This window comes from Botryllus schlosseri, chromosome 1 (assembly GCF_051294905.1).
Source record: "Botryllus schlosseri isolate E-star chromosome 1, Bs_hap1, whole genome shotgun sequence".
In the NCBI taxonomy this organism is placed as follows: Eukaryota; Metazoa; Chordata; class Ascidiacea; order Stolidobranchia; family Styelidae; genus Botryllus; species Botryllus schlosseri.
In genome coordinates this window covers 36,054,342-36,078,170 of record NC_137236.1, presented here as the reverse complement: position 1 = coordinate 36,078,170, position 23,829 = coordinate 36,054,342, and the positions used below count along the sequence as shown (strand labels likewise).

The 23,829-nt window shown below is 39.5% G+C and overlaps 1 protein-coding gene, 1 long non-coding RNA gene and 1 other non-coding gene across 3 annotated transcripts in view; all 3 read left to right on the top strand.

Annotated features, from left to right (window-relative positions):
• The window catches only part of LOC145448602 (uncharacterized), a 92,466-nt gene that overhangs the window by 25,145 nt on the left and 43,492 nt on the right, over window positions 1–23,829 (top strand). The window lies entirely within an intron of this gene.
• LOC145438082 (kelch repeat and BTB domain-containing protein 12-like) lies at window positions 2,962–4,660 on the top strand. Its single transcript, XM_080315482.1, has one exon. The coding sequence runs from the start codon at window positions 3,005–3,007 to the stop codon at window positions 4,658–4,660; it is 1,656 nt and encodes a 551-aa protein (XP_080171608.1). The 5' UTR covers window positions 2,962–3,004.
• Trnas-aga (transfer RNA serine (anticodon AGA)) lies at window positions 12,061–12,141 on the top strand. Its single transcript has one exon. It is a non-coding gene; the product is annotated as a tRNA-Ser (tRNA).

The window sequence follows — 23,829 nt, the reverse complement described above, 5'->3', positions numbered from 1 at the left end:
ACAGAAATATTTTATATCTGATGAAAGTGTGTCCGACAGTTTTCGCCTTACCAATAACACTGGTCAACAAAACGAATTATTTATTGGCAGAATATCTGAGAGCCGTTTCTGGGGTTTTCGAGGTTGCTGATTACGAATATAACACTAGTATTGCCGGATTGGCTTTTGTGCAGAAGATATTTATACCCCTAAAGAAGCCCAAAATTACTGTATTTACTATTTACCCTTGATTATTTCACTTGATAGGAAGAAAACCGTATTTTTTAAATTTTATACTGCGCATGAATAGATAATTGACTCTGAAGAACCATCATGTCGTTCTCAGTCATTCTATCAATATTAACATAACCTGGTGCGAATTATTTTGTAGTCATGAAAGCAGCAGTTTGTCAGGACTAAAAGCAGGGTTGTATCAAGTCACAGGGCTCCGAGTCACAAGTCAATCTCACTTTTATAGTTTTGACTCGACTCGAGTCGAGTCATTTTCAAGTCACCACCGCGTCAAGTCCGGTGTGAAGTGATATTTTATGTTATAATAGGTGGTTACACAACTTTACAGTCGCTAGCAATTGCCCCTGCTTAGTGCAAGCTCAAAAATATTCACCTATGAACAGTGGCGTAGCAGCATGTGCTGCCACCCAGGGCTTTCGTGGAAAATGCCGCACCATAAGTAGACCGCAGCGATCTTCGACATAGTTTCATGTTCACGCAATCATTTCAATAAAAATAATTACAAATAATATGCGGCGTCTCAGAAGTTTTGTGTTGCTTGAAAAAGAAACCTCACTGTCTCAGCGTTTATAGGGCCAAAAATATTAAAGACAAGAAATGGAGAACGAATTTTTTTGGGCAAAAAATCAATAGTCGCCTCAAAACTGAACTTTTCGGGCTTTCACCGAAGCGATATCAGCGACAATATCCTCAACATCAATTCTTTAACGTAGTGTCTTTCTATAGAAAGAATGGATGGAGCTGATAGACGATCATCATTCATGGTATAACGTAAATAAGACTTTATCAGTTTGAGCTTTGAGAAGCTCCTCTCGCAATTGAAACACTAATGGCCAGACAAAGTTTCAGACACGAGCATAAAGATGGTGTCGAATCAAGTATAAGTGTGATTTAGCTATAGCCACTGTAAAACACGCTGTTGCATTTCGATCGAACGTATGCTCTCACTGCGCCAAAAACATCCTCATATCAATAAATAACAATCAATAATCGTCAGATTGTATTTTCATATGAACAAGACACACACAATGTACAATGCGATGTAATAAACAGATAGGAGGGTGCCAAACGACCAGTTGTGTTTGCAGTAGCGGTCTTTTGAACTAGCATCCACCTCGGCCTTGCGGCAATAGCCTGATTTCACAGTTCCTTTTTCGATGTTAGTGTCTATTCCGCGGTCTTTTGGTCTTTCTCCATTCCTTGTGAGTGCGCTCTTTCATCGGGCGACGCGGGGAAAGAGGAGCCCAGAATAACATCCGACCAATACTCAACCAGGGCCGCCTGGGCGGTAGGCGCTTATCGTCGCCACTATATACGCTACCCCCCCTCCCCCGCTAACTCCAATTTACCAATACTGATAATAATCGAAAGCTATTGTTGCCCTGATTCCGGAAATACAATATAAAAGCTGGTCCGGGCCACGAATTCACCCCGATATAGCCATCAAAGTCTGCAAATCGGCATTGTTCCGAATAATCGCAAGATACAATTTCCATACCATGGGTAATCGGTCATTGTGATGCAGCGCTCCGACAGTTCGGAACAATCGGCCTTGACGGCCATTTCGGAGTGGTTCCATTGACATGCTGACATTTTAATTTTTGTGTTTCGGAATCAGTGTGACACTAGCTTCCGATTGAGACCAGTTTGATTACATTTTAGCTCTCTGGTCGCCAGCTATAGGACTATACCAATTTCGCGGGTTTTATCCGGCTGTGTACACTGCACCGCGCAGCCTCATTTTGCCGCCCCCTTGGAGCCATAACCGCCAAGTGGCTGCTACGCCACTGACTGGGAATATATTACTGAATATTTCTGTAAATATTTCAAAACCTGATAAACTCACTCACTATAGTCACTTCATACATTTCATCCATATTCTGATATTATCCTGAGATTGTGACGACTAACTTTCAAACAGAGATTTTTGTTTCTTTGGTGGCACTAGTTAGGTCTTGCAGGTGCACAGTAATGATGTATGACGAAATTATGTTTTTTTTTTTATCGGAATGTCATCGATAAGTCAACGAAAGTGATGAAACCATCATGAATAGTGCATCTCAATTTGGAAACATGGTAAATTTGTATAATTTTTAGCATTATATCATGATGAAATTCCACTATTCCAAGCAGCATCCAGTGACTGTTTGGTAGATGTCAACATTGTGTGTATGCTCGTATTTGGTAAAAGTTACAATATTGCTTGATCTCAAATATAGTGGTCAATGATTTATTTATATAGTGCGTGATTCATATGTTGGTTATACTAAAGTGAATCTTCTGATTTGAACTGATTTGGTACAAAAATTGCACAAATGCTACGTCAATTATCTCAATCTTACGAACACTACGTATGCAGTCGACTGCTTAGTAGAGTACAGTAGAGATAAGTCACCACAACGGTATTGGATTAGATTAGACAACCGTGTTTAATGCGTGGTTTTATGGGTTTACTGACTGATTACATGTCGTTAGTATATGCATATAGCAGTGCAAGGTAATTTGAAGAAAATACACAGAATTCTCCAAGGCCAAATGTAGTTCCATAACAATAATATCAGTACGTTAGTTTTAAGAAGTTTTTGCATGACAATCAGGAAGTTTCGGGATACGTTTGGCTCGAAAGATGGTTATCATGATGCATAGACATGTATTACTGAAAGTAAATGAGTAGTTTTTGAAATAAAGCTTGTATATTTATGACATTTTCTAATACATGAAATAACTTGTTATGAGAGTTATACATCAAGTATATAACTTATAACCGTTAGTCATGATGCACATCGTATGCTGTGATGTGGAGAAACATGCAGTGAAGATGATGGAAGAATTACATCAAATAAAACGAGAAAATGATCACTGTGATTTCATAGTTCAAGCTGGAGATGATGTCTATTACACCCACAAAAACGTATTGTCGGCTGGTTCGGATTATTTCAAAGCCATGTTGGAACACGACACGAAAGAACATCGTGAAGGAAGAGTCGTTTTCAAAGACGTGGATTCGGAATGTGTGAAAAACTGCATTGATTTCATATATTCCGGTAATTTTGAGATTTCGTACGAAAAGATTAACAATCTTCTTCACGTCGCATGCCTTATGCAGTTGGAAGATGTGAAAGATGCAGTTTCTGATATTTTAGCGGAAACAATAACTGCAGCGAGTTACTTCTCTACAAGACATATAGCGGATATGTATGGACTTGACGCTGTTTCCGTGAAATGCGACGTATTCTTTCATGAGAATATCATGGAAATTTCAAACCAACCTGAATTTGGAAATGTTGAGAAAAACCACATTCTCGCAATTTTGAAGTCCGGGAACTCCAAAATATGCGAGAAAGAAAAGCTAATCCTTTCTCTAAAGTGGATTGAGTATAATCAGAAGAAGAAATTGAATTTTCATGAATGTCTTGAAGTAATAAAATTTGATAAAATCTCCGCGGCATTTTTGCAGCATCTGTTGGAAACTCATGCAATTATCAGCAACGACTTGGCGTTCTACAAATTTATCAATCAGCATCTTCTGAAAGCTGCGAAGAGACCGGAAAAAACGGAGGAAGAAATTGACAAACATGAATTAATAATTCTTTTTGATGATAACACGGATTGTATCCGATCCTTCAATCCAATAACTGAGAAAATAGAGAAGTTCCATGATGCAAAGTTCGAGCATTTGAAATATTTCGGGAGTATTGCTAACGGCTCATACATTTATGTCTTATGCCGGAATAAATCAGTCCACCGACTAAACTTCCGAATCAAAAATTCAAAATGGGAAAGGATGAAGGATATGATTCGTGACCACGGAGAAAATCCTCGCTCAGTTTTTTTGTCGGGGTCAATATTCGTTATCGGAGGAAGTTGTTGGGTGACATCAAGTGCTGTAGAGACATTTCATTCCTCTGCAAATCAATGGGTGCAACTGAAAGACAAACCTACAGAAATTGCAAATGAAAGTCTCGTATCATTGAACGATTCCATCTATTGCATCGGAGGCGTAGGAAAAGATGGTACCGCCGTTTCTTCATTCTGCAGATTCACTCCATCCTCAAGTGAGTGGGTTGACCTCCAACCAATGAGATTTCCCGTGTGCGTAAGTGGTGTTGTTGCAGTAAACCAAAATATATTTGTGATCGGTGGAAGCAGGAGAAATTGGAGTGTAAACAGTCTAGAATGTTATGATGTTACTTCTGCTCAGTGGACTTCATTGTCATCTATGAATGCTGGTCATACTTTGGTTTCTGCTTATCACGTTGGCAACTGGATTTTGACAGTATCAGATTACGAAACCTGTAATGAACTTGAAAAGTACGATATAACAAATGACAAATGGATTATAGTAAAACCAAAGCTATATCAATGTTATAAAATTTATAAGTCTGCTATTGTGAAGCATGGCCTCCTAAACTACTATAAGTACTTATAGCCTACTATAAGTCTGCTATTGTGACACATGGCGTACTGTTTTTAGTAGGCCACGTGTGAAGATATAGATTGTAGGCTACATATCTACGATAACATTACAAATTCCATCTCTCACATGCGCTCACTACGCTTCATCAAACGTTCACTATTATATTTGCGGTGAAAATTGTACATCTTTTTGTTGCTATAATAATTATAATATTTTTGACAAATTTATTTTCCGTTTCTTGTACTATAGTTTATTGGTTACCGACTGTTTGCGATTGCTCATGTTATTTGCTAGTCTTTATATTTGAGTACGTTTTTAGAGGAATCAGTTCGCCAATGTAACTGTCCTTCTTTGTATTCGGTTTTTCCAATCTTTGTAATTTTACGATTTTAGTGATTTTACGATTGTTAGTGATTTTGATTGTTTGATTACTCTTTAATTATATTTTCGCTAGTGTATAAATGACCCTCGTTACCGTTGTCTCGCGCTCCATTCCACCGAGCAACGGACGAGCAAGCACTATTGCAAGTCTCTCTCCATTATGCATCTTCATTCTTCATGTTTCAACCAAGGCCTTGTTCAATTCGGAGTGCTTGGTTGTGTATGATTGAATACAAGACTGATACGCGAGGTTTGCCGAGTTCGGGAAACAGATTTAGTGCAGCAGACAGGGTTCGACGCCTGGTAAATCGACAGTCATTAGATCGGAGTGTCACGTCGAAACACCGACCAATATTTCACGCTTAGAAGTAATGATATTTTGACTTACATATACAACTTTACATGAAGAAAAAACGAAACTTGATTGCCATGTTGTATTGATATTATATATAGAACAGTGTTTCCTGTTCTTTGATAACCCAGGAACACGCGCGTTAATCTGCAAGCAATCTCTACATCGACCCACCAGTAACCTCACAAAGAAATCGATCGACTATGCCGGTCCTGTCATATGGAATTCTATACCCTCATCAATACGGGACCTCCCATACCACTCCTTTAAAAAGGAATTATTCAGTCACCTTGTCTCCCATTATAACTGATCCGCTTGTCTCCCACCAAATATGTCTTTTGTTAGTATTTTATTATTATGCTGAGCTGAATTGAATAGATTGATCCCAACCAATTGCATCCAAATTTAAGACACAATATCTGTATTTTTTAATGCAGGGTGTGATCAGACCAGTTGACCCTACCCAGAGTCATATCGGTCACACCCTGTCCAATACCGTTAAGTTCATCTATTGTTGTTTCATGTGCCGATGTTGTTTTCTTTACGGTTGGACAAATCAATAAATCTCTCTCTCTCTCTCTCTTTCGCGAAACCCCAAATTTTCGTTGACGTGTAATAACAAAAATCGACCACAATCAACATCTATCTACATCTACATTCTACATACTTATCTAAACATTGATTTGAATTGCTGGCGCGAGAAATTAACCGTGTATCAGCATATTTTTAGGAGAAAATTTTCATTAAAATTTAATTTTCACATAAAACGAAATTATTATAAGGAATATTTATTACGATTCAGAGTCACTTCTGCTGTTCCGTTAAGATAACAGTTTTGAAATGCGGTCGAAACTCAGCAGCGTGAATACATATTGCTTATTTACCAGTGAGCGTAAAAATATTGGAGATAGAATTGGCATTTCAGATGGACTGGGTTACCATATTGAAACTCAATCTTTCTTGTGCACACGGCGTACCACGACAATTCGACTACTGGTCAAGCCTATTTACCTGCAACCGTTGATAGCCAAGACGGTCGAATCATCGCATATCATATGTATGAGTTGAGTATGTTTCTTTGCCCGCAGAGATCCCTTGATATTGGCTCTGGGAAATCCTAGTGTTCTACCACACACCGAACTTAGTTTGGATTGATAGATATTGATAGATATTGCAACACAGATAGGCTATCACAAGAAAGCGCTTAAAGTTCTGTAGTTGTTGAAAATACGACAAAATAAGGACGCAAGTCGAAAAGAAGGACCTTTCTTAAAAGTAAGGACAGTTGAGATTTCCAAGACGTGGCCATTCAAAATAAGGACAAATCTTAGAAATAAGGACGATATGGCGACCCTGCCTCTAGAATACGTATACATTTACATTCTTGAAAATCGCAACTTTTACTTGTAGTTATAGGTAGAAACTTACTACGTTACTTCGACTTCTAATTGAATACGAGCAATGGCTTCTTTGATCTCTTCCGTTTAGCTTGAACCTGGAATTGGAGAGAATCGGGAGGAGATGCACCAGAGCCATGACTTGAATGCTCCAGATCATAAGCGAGACGTGTACTAATGCTTAAATTACCCGTGTATCCGCAAAGCGAAATGAGTCCACTTGATCCTAATCCTGATAAATAGTGACAGCATCGGAACTAACAGAACGAGTGATATTCCAGACGCTACCAGTACATAGGTATACGTTTGTGGGAAGGGTGCGGTATTGATATTCAACTCCATATTGGCTGTACCTGCTTCTGAACCAGAATTGGAATTGAAAATGGTTCAAAATATCTTGATTCTCCGCAAACGCAGATAGAATATAAAAGCGGCCGGGGAAGAAAGAGCTTTGTTGGTGGCTATGCTCAAGGAACTCCGCGGATCCCGATTGCGATTATTTTCAACTGAAACTTTTTTTTGCGTAGGCGTACTTGCAGTACACACACTCTTAGCGAAAGAGTGTGTATTCACACCCAAATGGTGGTACACGAAAACAGTACCTAACCCAAACATATCTCGCGGTTATCAATCCATCGTTCCTACGCGCATACCTGCGTCCAAGCATCATTTCGATTAAATTGTTGTATTTTATTATTATACCGTCGTGTAAGTCCCAGGTCGGTACTGGTTTTGCGTAGCGCGGGTGTATATTCACACCCATATGTCACGGATGATACACAGGTCGTTATACACATCTTTTCGCGGAGAGTGTACGCTAATGTTATCACCGCTGCACTCTGCAAACAATGAACAATACAGTTATTGCATATGTTCCGTGGTTAATGGTAGAATAATACAATGGTGGTGAAGCATACTAAAATTAATATTGAGGGCCAAATCTAGCATATAGGAATAGATTTCATAAATGTGATCTTCAAATGAAGATACTGTTATTACAACTGCAACAGTATTAGTTATATATGATCTTGACAACTGGTACTAAGTAAAATTGCAAACGTCTTCACAGTCTGCCTCGTCGTCAACCGCCGCATCTCAGAGGCTAGAGCACTGATCTGCTTAAACGTGAGTTCGAACGTCACCGGTGGCTCGGTGCTGAATATCTGTCATCGTATCAGCACGACGGCATCACGAGAGAGACAATGAATAAGGATCGGTAATACAATCTAGCGAAATATTACAAATACCGAAAGCAGTGAACAGGAAAAGGTCACCGAGTTTCGACGGCCTAACATTGGAATTCTACCTCACTATGTGGCAAAGCATTGGTTCGAGATTAACAGAAATCATAAACAATGCGTAAAATACGGAAACATATCGCGTAGCTGGATCTGGATCTTGATTCATAGTAAAGGCACTTTATGTAATATATCACAAATCTGTGAACTATATTGTTACCAAACTATTTCTTCGCCAATACGTCTGTCAAGGTCTCTTATAACATGTGTTAAAATGTTGAAGTTCAACTCTTGTGGGAAACCCAGAAACAAAAGCTGTTAAATCTGACAAATTTGAAAAAATAAAATAATAAAAAAATGAAGAAAAAAAATCCTTAATCGCCTATAGGTTACTAAGTAGAAGTATGGGTATAATAATGGTTTTTCATGATTCTCAATTGATTGTCAAAGTTTACTTTTTACTACAGACTGTTTTGTGGAAAATATATGTACCAGTAATGGCGCTGATGGCGTAGTTATACCGTCAGTTATACCGTTCAGTAAATCGATACCGAACGATTCAACAAATTCTGTACACTTTATTACTGGGTAAAACACACATATATAGGCTTAAAATCAGGACAGTAATTCTCCAAATACAGCACTAAGCCGTCCAGCAAGGGCTAAACCGGTATTTTCTGTATTATTCCGTTCTGTGAGATGGACGCAATTGTACCGAAGTAAAAGCGGCTATGAACCCAGCACAGACTTCTGTGAGTTCAATGTCGATTGTTTCTGCTTGGATCGTCGCTGTTTCACCATTATTTCTTATCCTTGGCTCATGGATCAATCCAGGTAACACACTATGAGCAGCGGGCTTGATTATTAAATCCAATGAACCTACTTGAGTTTAAACATTCCAACTGGAATGGCTGGATTAAGAGAATCAATGCTTAAGCAAAACAGCGCACACAGATCGAGTTCCATCCAGTTATTGAAGGAGACCGTAATGACTTGAACACCACCTTCACCACTCTTAAAGGGTGCACACACCGCGCTGGTGTCACTAAAGTCACCGGCGATCTTCCGATTAAGCCGAGGGATGCATAGACTATATAATAAAGCAGACAAGTTCACCAGTCATTCCAACGTTGGGTGGTTTTCATCTATTGAAATCTTATCTCGGATCAATTGGTAACATCATGGAAGATTTTGGGCTACTAGATGTGTTCCAGTTGATCTATGCTGGAAGCACAACAACCAGCCACATACTGGATGGAGGATATGTTTTGACAAGGCAACCCGCGCTTACCTCCTCGTCGATGCAGCTACATGCCATGAAAATTGCCTTAATTGAGGATGAGCGTGGTGATATGAAGTCCTTCATAGAAAAGGTGGCTGATTGTCAACTGGGAGCCAGACACACCGACCTAGTAGTGCGAGTATTTGAGCGAAGGTTTGAAGAAACGTTCAATCGATTCGCAAAAAGAGGAGGAACACCTGCACTTTGTCAGGGTGGTGGAGTACCACTACTTGGTAGAAATGCCCAAGGTCTTTATCAGAACCGAATGACTCGCAGACCACAATGAGAATCTGTACTGTATTGTTACCAAGATACTTCACACTTGCTGGCCATCATCAGTGGTTCTCCAACTTTCTTTCAACATGCCCGTTGATGATGGTGAAAAATGAAATCAATCAAAATTAAAGACCACTGGCAGCTCCACGCATTTACCAGTTACTCTTTATTCAGGGACATATTCTTATTAGTGCAAGGCTCAGTATCACTCAAGATCTAAAATCAGTGTTTGGGTGGTACGGCGGAATTATGACATTTCAAATCGAAATAATGGCGGGAATTCTCAACAACAGACTGGTTGAGGAAATTTAGAGCAATATCAGCATGACACAGAAAGCGGGAATTCCCGGGAGAGAAATGGACGTGATACGCCACAGCGTGAGTGCAATTGTTAATTATCATCAAGAAAAACCTTTGGAAGGCTATATAATGAACGTAGACGCAAGGAAAGCCTTTGATGAGGTCGACCACCAAATGCTTTCCAAAGTGCTTGACAAATTGCACGTCAGGGGAGAAACGCTTAAAGTGATTGAAGCCATATATGATAATCCCATTGCGACCCTCGAGGTTAACGGCCTCCAAGCAGCCAATGTATAATGTACAGGGGGCGCTAGACAAGGATCTTTGAGTATGATACTATACGCGATTAGCGCAGACCCGCTAGTCCACAAATTAGGCACTAGGCCTAATGACAACATCAAAGGTATCCGAATCGGCGGGATAGAGCATAAATCGGACCAATTTTCTGATGACGTCACACTATATCTAAGAACAACTGACTCTATTACCACAGTCCTTAACGAATATCAAAGTTTGCATAGAGTGACAGGTCAAGATATCAACACAGACAAGACAGAATCATACCGCTGAACGAAAAATCACGCATCAGACTGCGAAAAACTACGCACGCACATGTGCTGAGGCCAGTAATTAGATACTGGGCTTATACCACGGAGAAATCGAACTGCAAATGAACTTCGACGGGCTCTTGCAAGGAGTCGAGAAAAGTGTAAGGCATATTAAGTCGAAACGGCTTTCTTGGATTGGTAATAATTACATAATTAGCAAAATTTACGTATACATATGCCAACCAGCAGATTCCAGACGACAAGCTCAAGCAACTTGAACGCCTCCTCTTCGGCCTACTGTGGAGTCCTGAGAAACTCGAGCAAAAAAAGCAGAATGCAACTGATCAGACCCAAGCCAGAAGGAGGGGTCGATATGCCAGATATCGAATCTGCAACACAAACAAAGAGAGCAAAAAGACTACAACAACTCAGTCGACTTGAGAGCGCGATTGATATCTGGTACGCAGAAGCGATACTCAATCTGACAACGAAGGTGAGCGATATAAATTGCAATTTATACAACAACCTCTACCTTCACAGAAATACATTGACGGAGGAATGGAGGAAGAAAAAGGAAATCTTCGACGTAAACAAAAGCCAATCACAAGATATACAAGAACTAAGCCAGAAAGAAATGTACTAGATCATTGTTAAAAAGAAGGAAGCCACACGGCGGACTGGAAAGAGATATGGCTATACCAACCCAATATCAAAGACCACATTGACAACAAGAAACGTGAGATTACGTATCGCATTAAAACACTGAGAGTTGAGCCTACTTTACAGGTTCCGGAAAAACCAGCGCGGGCTGGGTACGAAGAAAAGACGCCTACTTGAAAAACAAATGCAAACTCTGCCAACACACCGAAGATACTCTACGTCACACCTTCGCCGAATATGCAACTTACAAAAAACTGATCTCTCTTGCAATACAGGATCTCGAAAACGACCTGCAAACGACTATTGACGCTACACCCGACGAGATCATACGCTACGTCTACAACGGACCGCAAGCTCCGACCATAATGAAAGCATTTATGAACGTGAAAACACTTGTATGCTGATGGAAAAATGCACTCGACATCCAAAATGAATACGCCCAAAATATTGACCAACGCATCAACGATATAAGAAGTAAAATATACCGAATAATTTAAGCGAGCCCACTTAACGCTCGCGCGATAAATCGTATTGTATATATCGACTCATAAAACCCAACCAATCCACCCACAACCTATGCCAACCACCCGAACCTCCCATCCCATCCCACTTTACCCAACCTCCTAACCCCCCGCCACAATCCTACCTTATCCCCCCAAACCCCACCACCAATCCGCACCGAATACCTGACACACAACCCAAACCATACACCAACGACTACGAAAAACACACGCAAACGAGCGCCTAGTACCGGCGGCTCGTACTACGACCACGACTACCAATCGACATCGACTGCTGCGATGAGATGAACCGAGCGACTACGAGCGCCAACTTTTACGACGGCGTCTGCTACGACCGCGAATACAGACCCGACTTCGGCAACGGCTGAGACGAGATGACCCGATGACGGGGAAAGATTTTCTTAATGAAATTATCAATATTGTATGTATATATTTGAATAAACGTCGCTTAAACGGTGCTGTCGTGGCCAAGTGGTTAAGGCGTCAGACTAGAAATATGTTGGGCTCTGCCGCGCAGGTTCGAATCCTGTCGGCAACGTTTTTAAATTTTAAAATTATATGACACACACGGTCAGAGTTGGTCAGGCGCATGCAGATTTTGCTATGCCTTGCGGTAATCCGGGTAAAAAGTTATATGTCAATATCAACAAACATTTATTGCCCTTAGGTAGTGGAGAGATGCAATTTTGTTTCATCCGCAGCTAGGGAGGTTATGCCGATGTTCAACTGAATTATTGGAACGAGTAAACGGATTTTAATTTACTCAGAGAAACCTGTGCTATGCGCCAATCTGTGAATATACTGCCTGAACACAACAATTTCGCATAATCGGCGGTAACGACACAGCACATTTTTAAGGCTGGTGACAATGATTCGAATAAAGAGATCTGAATCGAGTTTTAAACTTTTAATTGTGATAATTCGTGTCGCGTGGTTTGAGACGATATTTTCGCATTGAAAAATTATTGAACTAATCAAAATATCCAATGATAGGAATATACTAGAATTTATAGTTTCGATACTCCTTTCCCACCGAGGTGGCAGTGAAGCTTGAATCGATCATATAACCGACATTAAGTTTTTGTGGTCGAACAAAACATCCACATTTCTGCTTTTAAAAACATTTTGCACCGTTGTAACATATTTTTTGTATTTTTTTCATTCGCTGACAATTGCCCTTGTATCGAGACAGATCAGCAATATTCATGTTCAGTTCAAATATGAATATATAATTTATTCGTAATCTGATATTAACCTGACATTGCGACAATCTAAAATTGTTCCACCAGCTTTGAAGCAGGAATTTGTGTTGCTTTGTTGCCACTATTTAGGTCTTACGATAGACGGTTATGATGTGCAGTGATATTATAATTTTTATATCAGGAGGTCATCGATAAGTTCATGAAACCATCATAAATGAATAGTGTAACTAGGTTTAGCAACATGGTACATTTGTATGATTTTTAGCATTTCATTACGATGAAAGTCAATATAATCTCTTTAAATTAACCCTTCCAAGCTGCATGTATTCACTGCTTGCTAGATATGTCAACATTGGGTGCAAGCTCGTAATTGGTAGAAATTACGTCATTGTTTGATCTCAAATATAGTAGTCGTTGATTTATCTAAGTAGTATATTATTCATGCCCCTCGTAGTGCAGAACTGAGCAGATGAGGTAAGCAGACAGAGAAGACAACAGGGTTTAATGCGTGCTTTTATGGGTTTACTAACCTAAGAATATGTGTCGTTGGTATCATTGGTCAATCGGGAGGGACAATGACTATAATATTATTGTATCATTGTAGGGCAGTGGTTCCCAACCTTTTAATCTTAATTCCCCACTTCCGAATTATTCCGAGCCTTCATTCCCCACCTAAAATCTGTATATCAACCCTATTAATTTCCTACCTCTTTTAAAATTTTGCAAGACTTTGATCAGTAAATACGTGATATTGGGGATTGTTAAGATCCCCGGAATTGATAATTAAAAAGCCGTAAAATGGTAACCTTAAACGCGACTCCGTAAATATATGTATCCACCCTGGCGCGCAGCCAACAGAAAAATAGGAGGGGCTTGAAAATTTTCCAAATCTTGTGCGGTAGCATCAATTTACATACGTAAATGCCGAATAATACATGGGTCAGATAAACTTCCTGGTGTTGACGAGCTCATGCGTTTGATATACAAATAAGCTGCCGTAAACTTCACTTTCGCATGCTATTAAAAGAACTTGAAACTAAATACATATCTGATTTAATTTGTAACGAGTCTGGTAGTGCAATTAATTAGCGAGTTCATGATTTCCCTCGAGTAGCCTACATGTTCAAGTTCAGCAATATGAGCTCTTAATACAACGAATCAGGATATTTTCTATCACTACGTTTCGTGACCGATGATGGTGTACAAATGAATAAAAACAATTGCTGGACGTCATGTGTCGCTATCCAGGTGATTCTTGCGAATCGGAGGCGCTGATAACATGAATCTCTGAATTGTGAATGACCTAAGAAATATTAGAGATATCGCTCGGCTTTTCTAAATGAACATTAATAAAGGAGAACTATAAAGATTTTGTTTCAAAAGTGAGTCTATTCCCCACCAGAAATCCCGAAATTCCCCACCAGTGGGGAATTCCCCGCCGTTTGGGAACCACTGTTGTAGGGTATTTGGATGGAAATATACAACTCTTCTGTAAAGCCATTTGTAGTTCAATAATTTCGATGTCGATACGTTTGTTTCTAGAACTTGGTGACTTTATGCTTTAGGACAGTGGTTCTCAAACAGGAGTCCACAGATCCATTTGCGGTAAGAAGCACCAACGTAAGGGGTACGAGATGATGTGTGCAACTATACGTTATCTAATTAAACATATTATTTTGCAAATTAATATGAAGTGGAATATTACTGGCCGCATTTTTTGAACTCGAGAATATTCTTTGCGCTTCGCGTGATTCCCTTTCAAGACAATATTCACTCTATATTTGGGTATGTCATTCCAAATACATTAAAAAAATATAACATAGGATGCAGAACTGAGTTTAGAATTTTTCACAATTATGTGAAGTGGTGCCTTGACGCCTTTAGGGTGCTTCATTCAAGGGATGTGAAGCCTGCTGGGTGAGCTTTCACATTTCCACAATTCGGCACTGGCCGTAACTTCCATCCCACAGCACTCCAAGACCTGTGAAATTTCACCGTAGGTGACCGACGGCGGTGATTTACACTCGGATCCAAAAATCACAACACGTCGGCTGAACCTTCGATATTAACATCTCCTGTCGCTGAAATGTCTCCAGTACCTGAAATCAGAATAACATGTGTTAAAAAACCTATGGATCCCAAGACCAGCCATTGAGGATGGCTTGACATAGTGCTGTTTCGATCCTTGATAGGGTGTTCGAAATACAATCTATGGCAGCTCAAGGGGTACGAACGCTAAAAAGTTTACGAAATACTGCTTTAGAAGATTAGTGTATTCGTTATTGTAGGAGCAGTGCGGAAGTTACCAGGCGGCAAATATTCCATGATAGCACGAGAAGCGAATGATGGAATTTTTTAATTATAACCTAGAAGTTTGGGAATTCGTTTGATCAAAAGATGGTTATTATTATATATAGGGAAATTCAGCATATGCGTTTGGATGACATTTTCGAATACCTGTGATAACTTCACATAACTGCTATACACCAAGTATATGATTTATAACCGTTGATCATGGTGCACGTCATACGTCCTAATGTGGAGAAACATGCAGTGAGGATGATGGAAGAATTGCACCTAATGAAACAGGCAAATGATCATTGTAATTTCATAGTTCAAGTCGGAGATGATGTCTATTACACCCACAAAAACGTATTGTCGGCTGGTTCGGATTATTTCAAAGCCATGTTGAAGAACGACACGAAAGAAAGCCGTGAAGGAAGAGTCGCTTTCAAAGACGTTGATTCGGAATGTGTCAAAATCTGTATCGATTTCATATATTCGGGTAAATTTGAGATTTCGGATGAAAAGATCAACGATCTTCTACATGTAGCAATCTTTATGCAGTTGGAAGATGTGAAACATGCAGTTTCTGATATTTTAGCGGAATCAATCACTGTAGCGAATTATTTCTCCATGAGGAATGTTGCGGATATGTATGGGCTGAACACTGTTTTCGCAAAATGCGAAATATTCTTTCATGAAAATATCATGGAAATCTCAAACCAGCCAGAATTTGGGAATGTTGGGAAAAACCTAATCCTCACAATTCTGAGGTCGAGCAAATTTAGATTATGCGAGAAAGAAAAACTAATCCTATGTCTCAATTGGATTGAGAATAATCGGAAGAAGAAACGGTTTTTGCATGAATGTCTTGCAGTAATCCAATATGACCAAATATCCTCAATATTTTTGCAACATCTGTTGGAAACGCACCCAATTATAAGCAACGACTTCGAGTTGTACAAATATATTAATAAACATTTTCTGAAAGCTGCAAAAAGACCAGAAAAAACGAAAGAAGAAATTGACGAGAATGAAATAATATTACTTCTTGATAATGAGAAAGACTGTATCCGATCCTTCAATACAATAGCTAAGAAAGTAGAGCACTTTAATGAGGAAAAGTTCAAGCATTTGCCACGTTTCGGTATGATTTCTAACGACTCATACATTTATGTTTTGTGTATCGATAAATCAGTCCACCGAATAAACTTTCAAATCAAAAATTCAAAATGGGAAAAAATGAAAGATATGATTTGTGACCACGGTGAATATCCCCGCTCAGCTTCCTTGTCGGGGTCTATATTCGTTATCGGAGGAAGTTTTCCGGTGATGTCAAGTGCTGTGGAAACATTTCACTCCTCAGCAAATCAATGGCTGCAACTGAAAAACAAACCCACAGCAATTGCATATGCAAGTCTTGTATCATTGACTGATTCCATCTATTGTATCGGAGGTATAGGAGAAGATGAGGTCACCGTTTCTTCATTCTGCAGATTCACTCCATTCTCATCAGAGTGGGTTGACCTCGAACCAATGAGATATCCTGTGTGTGATAGTGGTGTTGTTGCCGTTGAACAAAAGATATTTGTGATCGGTGGGCTGTGTAGACGGAAGAACCTTAACAATGTAGAATGTTATGATGTTAACTCTGCTCAGTGGACTTCATTGTCATCTATGAATGCTCGTCATAATTTGGTTTCTGCTTATCACGTTGGCAACTGGATTTTTACGGTAACAGATTTCGAAACCTCCAATGACTTTGAAAAGTACGACATATCAAATGACAAATGGATTATAGTGAGACCAACGTCAGATCAATGTTTTGAAATTTACAAATCTGCTATGGTGAAGATATAGATTGTAAAAGTTTTCGATACCATAACAAATTCCATCGCTCACATACGCTTCATCAAACGTTGACTATTGTATTTGAGGTGTAAATTGTACATATTTTAGTTGCTATCATCACTATAATATTTTTACAAATTTATTTTCCGTTTCTTGTACTGTAGTAATGATATTTTGACATGGGCCTACCCATCCAACTTTAAATAAAGACTAAACCGAGCTTGATTGGAATGTTGTATTTATATTGTATATATAGCAGTGTCTCCTGTCTTTTAATAACCCGGAAACACGTACGTTAATCTGTAAGCCTTCACAGAAACCCAAATTTTCGTTGACGCCTAATAACACAAATAGACCACAATACACATCTATCTAGATCAGGGGTGGGCAAACTTTTGAGCTCGCGGGCCGCATTCAACATCTGAATCCATTCGCGGGCCGCACTATATAAAATTGGGATTATATAGCAAAACGCAATATTGATATTTTATTACATATCGAGGACATGGAGATAATATATATGCTTATTTAAAACAAGCCGAAGATTGCTTTGATGATATCGTACACGCGTCAGAAACATATAGTGGCGAGATTTCATAGGGTGGCGGACCTCAATAACCAATTTGTCAAAACTATATAGAGATGAAAGTCGGTTGGCCCGATTCTTAGAACGGGATTGACATTTAAATCTGTGAGCAGCGATCTGTTCATAGATTTACTAATTCCACTTTTGGTTCGGCTCCAGGACACACAATGCTGACAGCATCATAACCATGTTAGCTTCAAACACGCTTCTACTATGTGTAGATAAAATATAAATACCACAATTCTACGCATACATAGAACGAATCTACCTAAGACACGCCCGAATCGTGTTTTATAATCACATCACTGAAATAATTAAAAATAGAGTGGTTAATCTGAAATCCGACTCGTGATCCAAATTATGTCAATCTCGTAGCAGCTATCCCGCTGTGATATTACTAGGGATGGTGTGAACGTGATGTTCACGTTCGCGTTCTGTGTGTGAACCTCGGAAAATTTGAGGTTCACGTTCACAACAGAACCTTGGTAGGTTCTGCACTGTGAACCTTTTTCATATATTGCAATTTTCACTTCATTATAACATTTCTGGTTTAAGTTTATGGAGTTACAACTGCGGGCCACTTTATGCATGGAGCTGGCCTCATAAACATTCTACACTAAACGAGTATGCCCTTGACAATCTCAAAAAATATTGTTACAAAAGTTTGCTCGAAATACCCAGCTTTCCGTTTGTACATATTTAGTGTCTCTGTGCTGTGAGCTTGACCCGCAATCACATGACATCAAGAGCAAAATACACTGTATTTTGTCAGCAAATGATCCTAATTCAACCAATCAATGAGATTGATATCGTCTTCTGATGTAAAAATATAGCAGGCGTACGGGGTCAATCTTGACTACATATGTATATACTGTATCATAAAAACCAAATCCGTGCGTCTGGGGTGTTGGCTATACTGCTGTATAACTTGTTAATGGGGTAATATCGGTAGCAAGTATAGAAACTTATTTTACACTATGCTTAATATCCATGTGGCAATACTCAGACGCCGAATACATTGTCCGATCAGGTCGAAATATATGGCAAAGCGACGCAAGATACTGATTTTATGGGATTATTATTTATATCATTTGATTGCCTCAGTTGATACATTTGGCAACGTTTAAAACGTCAATATGTATACTTAAGTACTGAGCTATTATGTGGCCCGAGTCGTCGCTCGGTATCGTGTACAGCAGATTAATATAGGCAATCACCTAATTGAAATATGGTGTTAAAATTAGCAATATGACATCACGTGACGTCATGAGGTTCACGTTCGTGTTCACACAGAGCCTTTCAAAAAGGTTCACGTTCACACGAACCTGAACCTTTCAGAGGTTCACACCATCCCTAGATATTACGTGTTTACCTTAGATCAGAGATTCTCAAACTTTTTAAGACACGCCCTTCCACCCTTATGATGGTGAAAGATTTAGCACCCCCTTATCGTCATATCGCAAAACGCAACCAAGATGCTAGCCAACCTAACGGGTAGTTTGATGGCATGGAAGGTTACGACTGTGGATGAGAGATTTTTAAATATGAAATCCAGACTAAATACAGAGCAATAACTGTGAATTGGGTGTAAATCGCGCAAGGCGCGAAAAAATTTTTCAGTTGAGCTCAGCTTCGCGCCCCCTTTAAATACTTTCACGCCACCAAGGGGGCGCGCCCACCAGTTTGAGAACCACTGTCTTAGAATTATCATGGTGAAATATACTAAGAACATGTTAATCAAGTCCCTGCATTAATTCGACTCTTAGTACGCATTTCATCAATATTTTTGAAAAGTTTCTTTGGACTCTCGCGGGCCGCACAGAACGGTGTTGCGGGCCGCATGCAGCCCGCGGGCCGTAGTTTGCCCACCCCTGATCTAGATCTATCTACATATCTAAACATTGATTTAGATTGCTGGCGCGAGAAATTAGCCGTCTATAAACATATTGCTAAAAGAACAAGGTCAATAAAATTTATTTTTCACATAAAAAGAAAGCATGATAGGGAATATTTATACGAATCAGCGTTACTTTTACTGTTCCGTTACGATACCAGTTCTGAAATGCGGTCGAAACGCAACAGCGTGAAAACATATTTCCTAATTACCAGTGAGCTTATAAATATTGGAGATAGAATTGACATTTCAGAAGTACTGGGTTACGATATCGAAACTCAACCTTTCCTGCGTATACTCTACTGCACACGACGTTTCACCACAATAGTGACAATTCGACTACTACTCATGGCTATTTACCTGTAACCAATGATAGCCAAGACGGCCGCATCATCGCATGTCATATGCCTGTGTTAAGTATGTTTCTTTACCTCCAGAGATCCCTTGATATTGGTTCAGAGAAACCCTAGTGTTCCACCGGACAACAATTACGAACTTGTCTATACGTAACTTCGTTCAGATGAATGGCAACTCAATTGCAATGCCTCGTTTTGTCATTGCGCTACTGTTGTTCTAAAAATGCAAATTTTCGTCTTTACTACTGACTTGAAGGGGTTTCCAGCACTTTGACTTGATTTGCATATTTGGAATCAGTATAACAGATATCTTACAAAAAGATTCATTTCATCCATTTCATGAGGAGTCTGCTATAGGTAAATAATATTTTCCAACTGCAAAGGATTCGATGAATGGTGAATGTGATGGTATGGTGATTGCGGCCTACGCGGTGCCTTCCAAAGGTTAAAGCAGTGGTTCCCAACCGGTGTGCCGCGGCACACTAGTGTGCCAATTGGACTGCTCAGGTGTGCCGCGAGCAAATGCGGTAAACTGGGTCGAAGTATAACAAAAATCTAAACTTTGAGTGTGTCATTGTTGGATTTTCTATTGAATTTACTATATCAAGACACGCGATGTACAATCCGATGCAGTGAACAGATACAAGGATATCGCGACGGCCATAGTAACGTTATCTCAATCAGGCATCCCATCAGGTCATGGATTGGGTCTTTTTCTGGCTTTTTATTGTAAAGACGCTCTGAGCACAGCAACGTATAGGGTCGGAGAATATCATAAATCTGCGACGCTTCGTAACTTGCTACTGCACTGCCGTGAATGAAACTGGGGTCTCCACCGTCAATGGGTGTGATACGCTAGTTTGCCCACATATAGTAGCATTTAGGACGGTGATAGATAGATAACTAGACTCGGGCTATTAGACCGTGATGCTGAGGTTTGAACGAGATCTCAGCAAGCAAGTTATGTGGCAACAGAGGTAATGGTTGATAATTCAAAACCTCACACGGACTGAGAGAAAGTCCGTATTCCTGCCTGCAATAAAATTGTAAAAAAAAAGAATTGAAAACGATCCCCATGTCAAATTATACCATTCGTAGACGTATTTGTGAAATGTCCACAGAGATAAAAGAAAACTTAATTTCTTCTTTGAAGCAGCGAAAAGCCTACTTGAGAGCACCGAAAAGGCAGAAGTTGGCTACTTCGTCAGTGACCACCTATATAAGACTGTGGTTGCTGCTAACGCATTCTGGTAGTTTGCTTTTGCCGTAAGCCAAAAGAGTTCAAAACCACTGTGCTAGTGTGCCGCGAAATCTTTTTCATTTTCAAAGTGTGCCGCAAGGTCAAAAAGGTTGGGAACCACTGATATAATTGAACAATAGTTCTCTAGGTATTTATCCCTGAGTTGTCAATGGTCACTGCGAACTAACTCGACGAATCTGTCAAATAACAACATTTTTCGTTGCGCTCATCCCGAAATATCCACCGACGATGTTTCCGTGAATGCAGTGGTTTATTTTATTTCATGTAAAATAATTGGGCGTACTTTTGAATTGCCAATTTCCCGTTAAAACACTTCCGTCACGCTAGCTACCCCAAGTCGTCTCGACACCTTCCTATCTTTTCATTGTATCGCAGTTTTGTGGTGTTTTGAAAGGATGAAAATATTAATAAACCGACGGTTACACTGATATAGTACAGCTATTAACTGAAATATGACGGCGACAAAATACCCATAGCTCTAATAGCCCGGGTTATTTTTCACAAAATGTTTTGAACTAGAGGTATCGTATCCTGCAGTGCAAAGCGTGTCGAAATCGAAAAGGCACTGAACAGTGAAATTTTCCGAGTGATGCCAGTCAGAATATTTCTTCATCGTATCATAAAGGATGATAATGATTATTGTTGTTACCCCCATTCATGTTAATTTTAACAGTTTGGTGCAGTACTGAATTTAATGTGAACAAATCTCTACCAGATTCTCAGTTGATTTAGTAGGTACACAAAGCAATAAAGCAAAGCCCAATACAATTAACTTCCTCGTATTACCAGTCGCAGAAGAGAATTCGTGATGTGTAGATCTATCTCGAACCAAATGCTATGAGCCCGTAGACCTTACCCAATGGTTGGTAACAACCTTGATTTGATCCCGAAAATAGCACATGCAGTCATGCCGTTATAATTGGTCGAGTGGTCTAATAGTCAAGTCCCAACCCGGAACCAGATTTCGACCACTTACGCATTGTTTTTACTACTGTCTTTTACATGGGGGGCGCCAGACCCAGACAATTTTTGAAATGGGGCGCTGGAGAAATAAAGGTTAAGAACCACTGCCCTAGACCAACGAGCCTATATGATTGATGGCGTGCATGATATTCAGAATTACATCATATGCTACCCCATACCTATGTAAATGCGTTATAGCCATAGGAAACGACATAACTGCAAGCGACCCACCAATATACTTGATGCGTGTATTGTAAGGTAGCTGTCGGGCAGAGTCATATTTACTAGGCTACTAGACCAGATTTTTTTTAACCTTTGGAAGGCACCGTACCCCACAATTGCCATATTTACGCATACATCGAACCCTTCATGTTAGAAAAATATTATTAATCAATAGCTAGAATATGACTAGAGTGACTACTCAAGTACTCATAAAAGAAATGGATAAAATTGATCTTTATGTAAGCTATAAGTAGCACTGATTCCAAAAAATATAGATTGAAATCTATTCTAGGCGCTGGAGCCCTTCAAAATAAGCCGTAACAACGAAAATCGGCACTGCTTATAACAATTGCAGCGCTGTGACAAAACCAGGCACTTACATTGAGATTCCATGTATCTGGAAGAAGTTGTATCTAGAACAGTGGTTCCCAACCGATGTTCAATGGCACATTATAGGGGTTTCCTGAGCTATTCTCAGGTCTCTCTGGAGGTCAAGACTTACACTCAACTCATGTATATGATTTGCGATGATACGGCTGTCTTGGCCCTCAGTGGCCACATGTAATTAAGCGTGATCAATAGTAGAATTGGTTGTTGAAGTCGTACGCCATGTGCAGTAGCGTATACACAGAAAATCTTATGGTTAGATATAGAAATTCCGTCCTGCTGAATATCGTTTACTTTTATATTTTAGTGCCTCTGGTGTACAGCACTCTAGTGTAGTAATGAAATATTGCTATATTCGGCGCTCTATAAATTAATATAATAATCATATTCTTTATTCACAGTAAAACTGGTAAATAAGTGTTTACGGGGTAGGAGATGACATATTGCCAGTGTTGGGATCAAGACACTACCTTCGAGTCACGAGTAATTTCGAATCATTGCACGTTTTGACTCGAGTCAATTCAAGTCAATCAATTTTCGAAGGTGACTTGAGTCAAGTCAAGTCACTCGATTTTTAGAGGTGACTCGAGTCATGCCAAGACAAGTCACGAGTCAAGTCACAATTCAAGTCAAGTTGTATTTTCGAATCATGAGGCAAGCTTATGTCATTGCATTTTGCTGGCTGTCTGTAATACAGATTGAGTGGTCATTGATTCTGGACCTATGAACGAATATAGAGTTAATATAAACGCAAGAAGGCGCTTTATCATTCACATATACGTATAAATGCTAAACTACGTCAGTAATTGCATAGTCTCAGATTATAATTACCAGCCAAAATAGAGAATAGAGAAACGAATTAATAAGATGCGACACATTACCCATTTACAAATTGATATGATACAATGCCAGCCTGCGCCAATAGTTGAGGACTATATAAACTAGAATGGAATTCAATTTCAATAAAGTTAAGAACAGAGAACAGCAATAGACATTTTGCTAATAAATTACTTTACTATACTAATTTACGACAGCGTAAGCTGTAAGCTTCGATCACCTCGTTTGCGATCACTTTATTTGTGAGAAAACAATGGAGGCTCAGTAAATCGCACAATCATTGAATTATTGGTCGCTCTCACGGGTTACACCAGCGTTTCGCGTACAGTCCAAACATTTGCAAGATAAAATGATTTTTATCGACATCGACTGCTTGTTGACTCG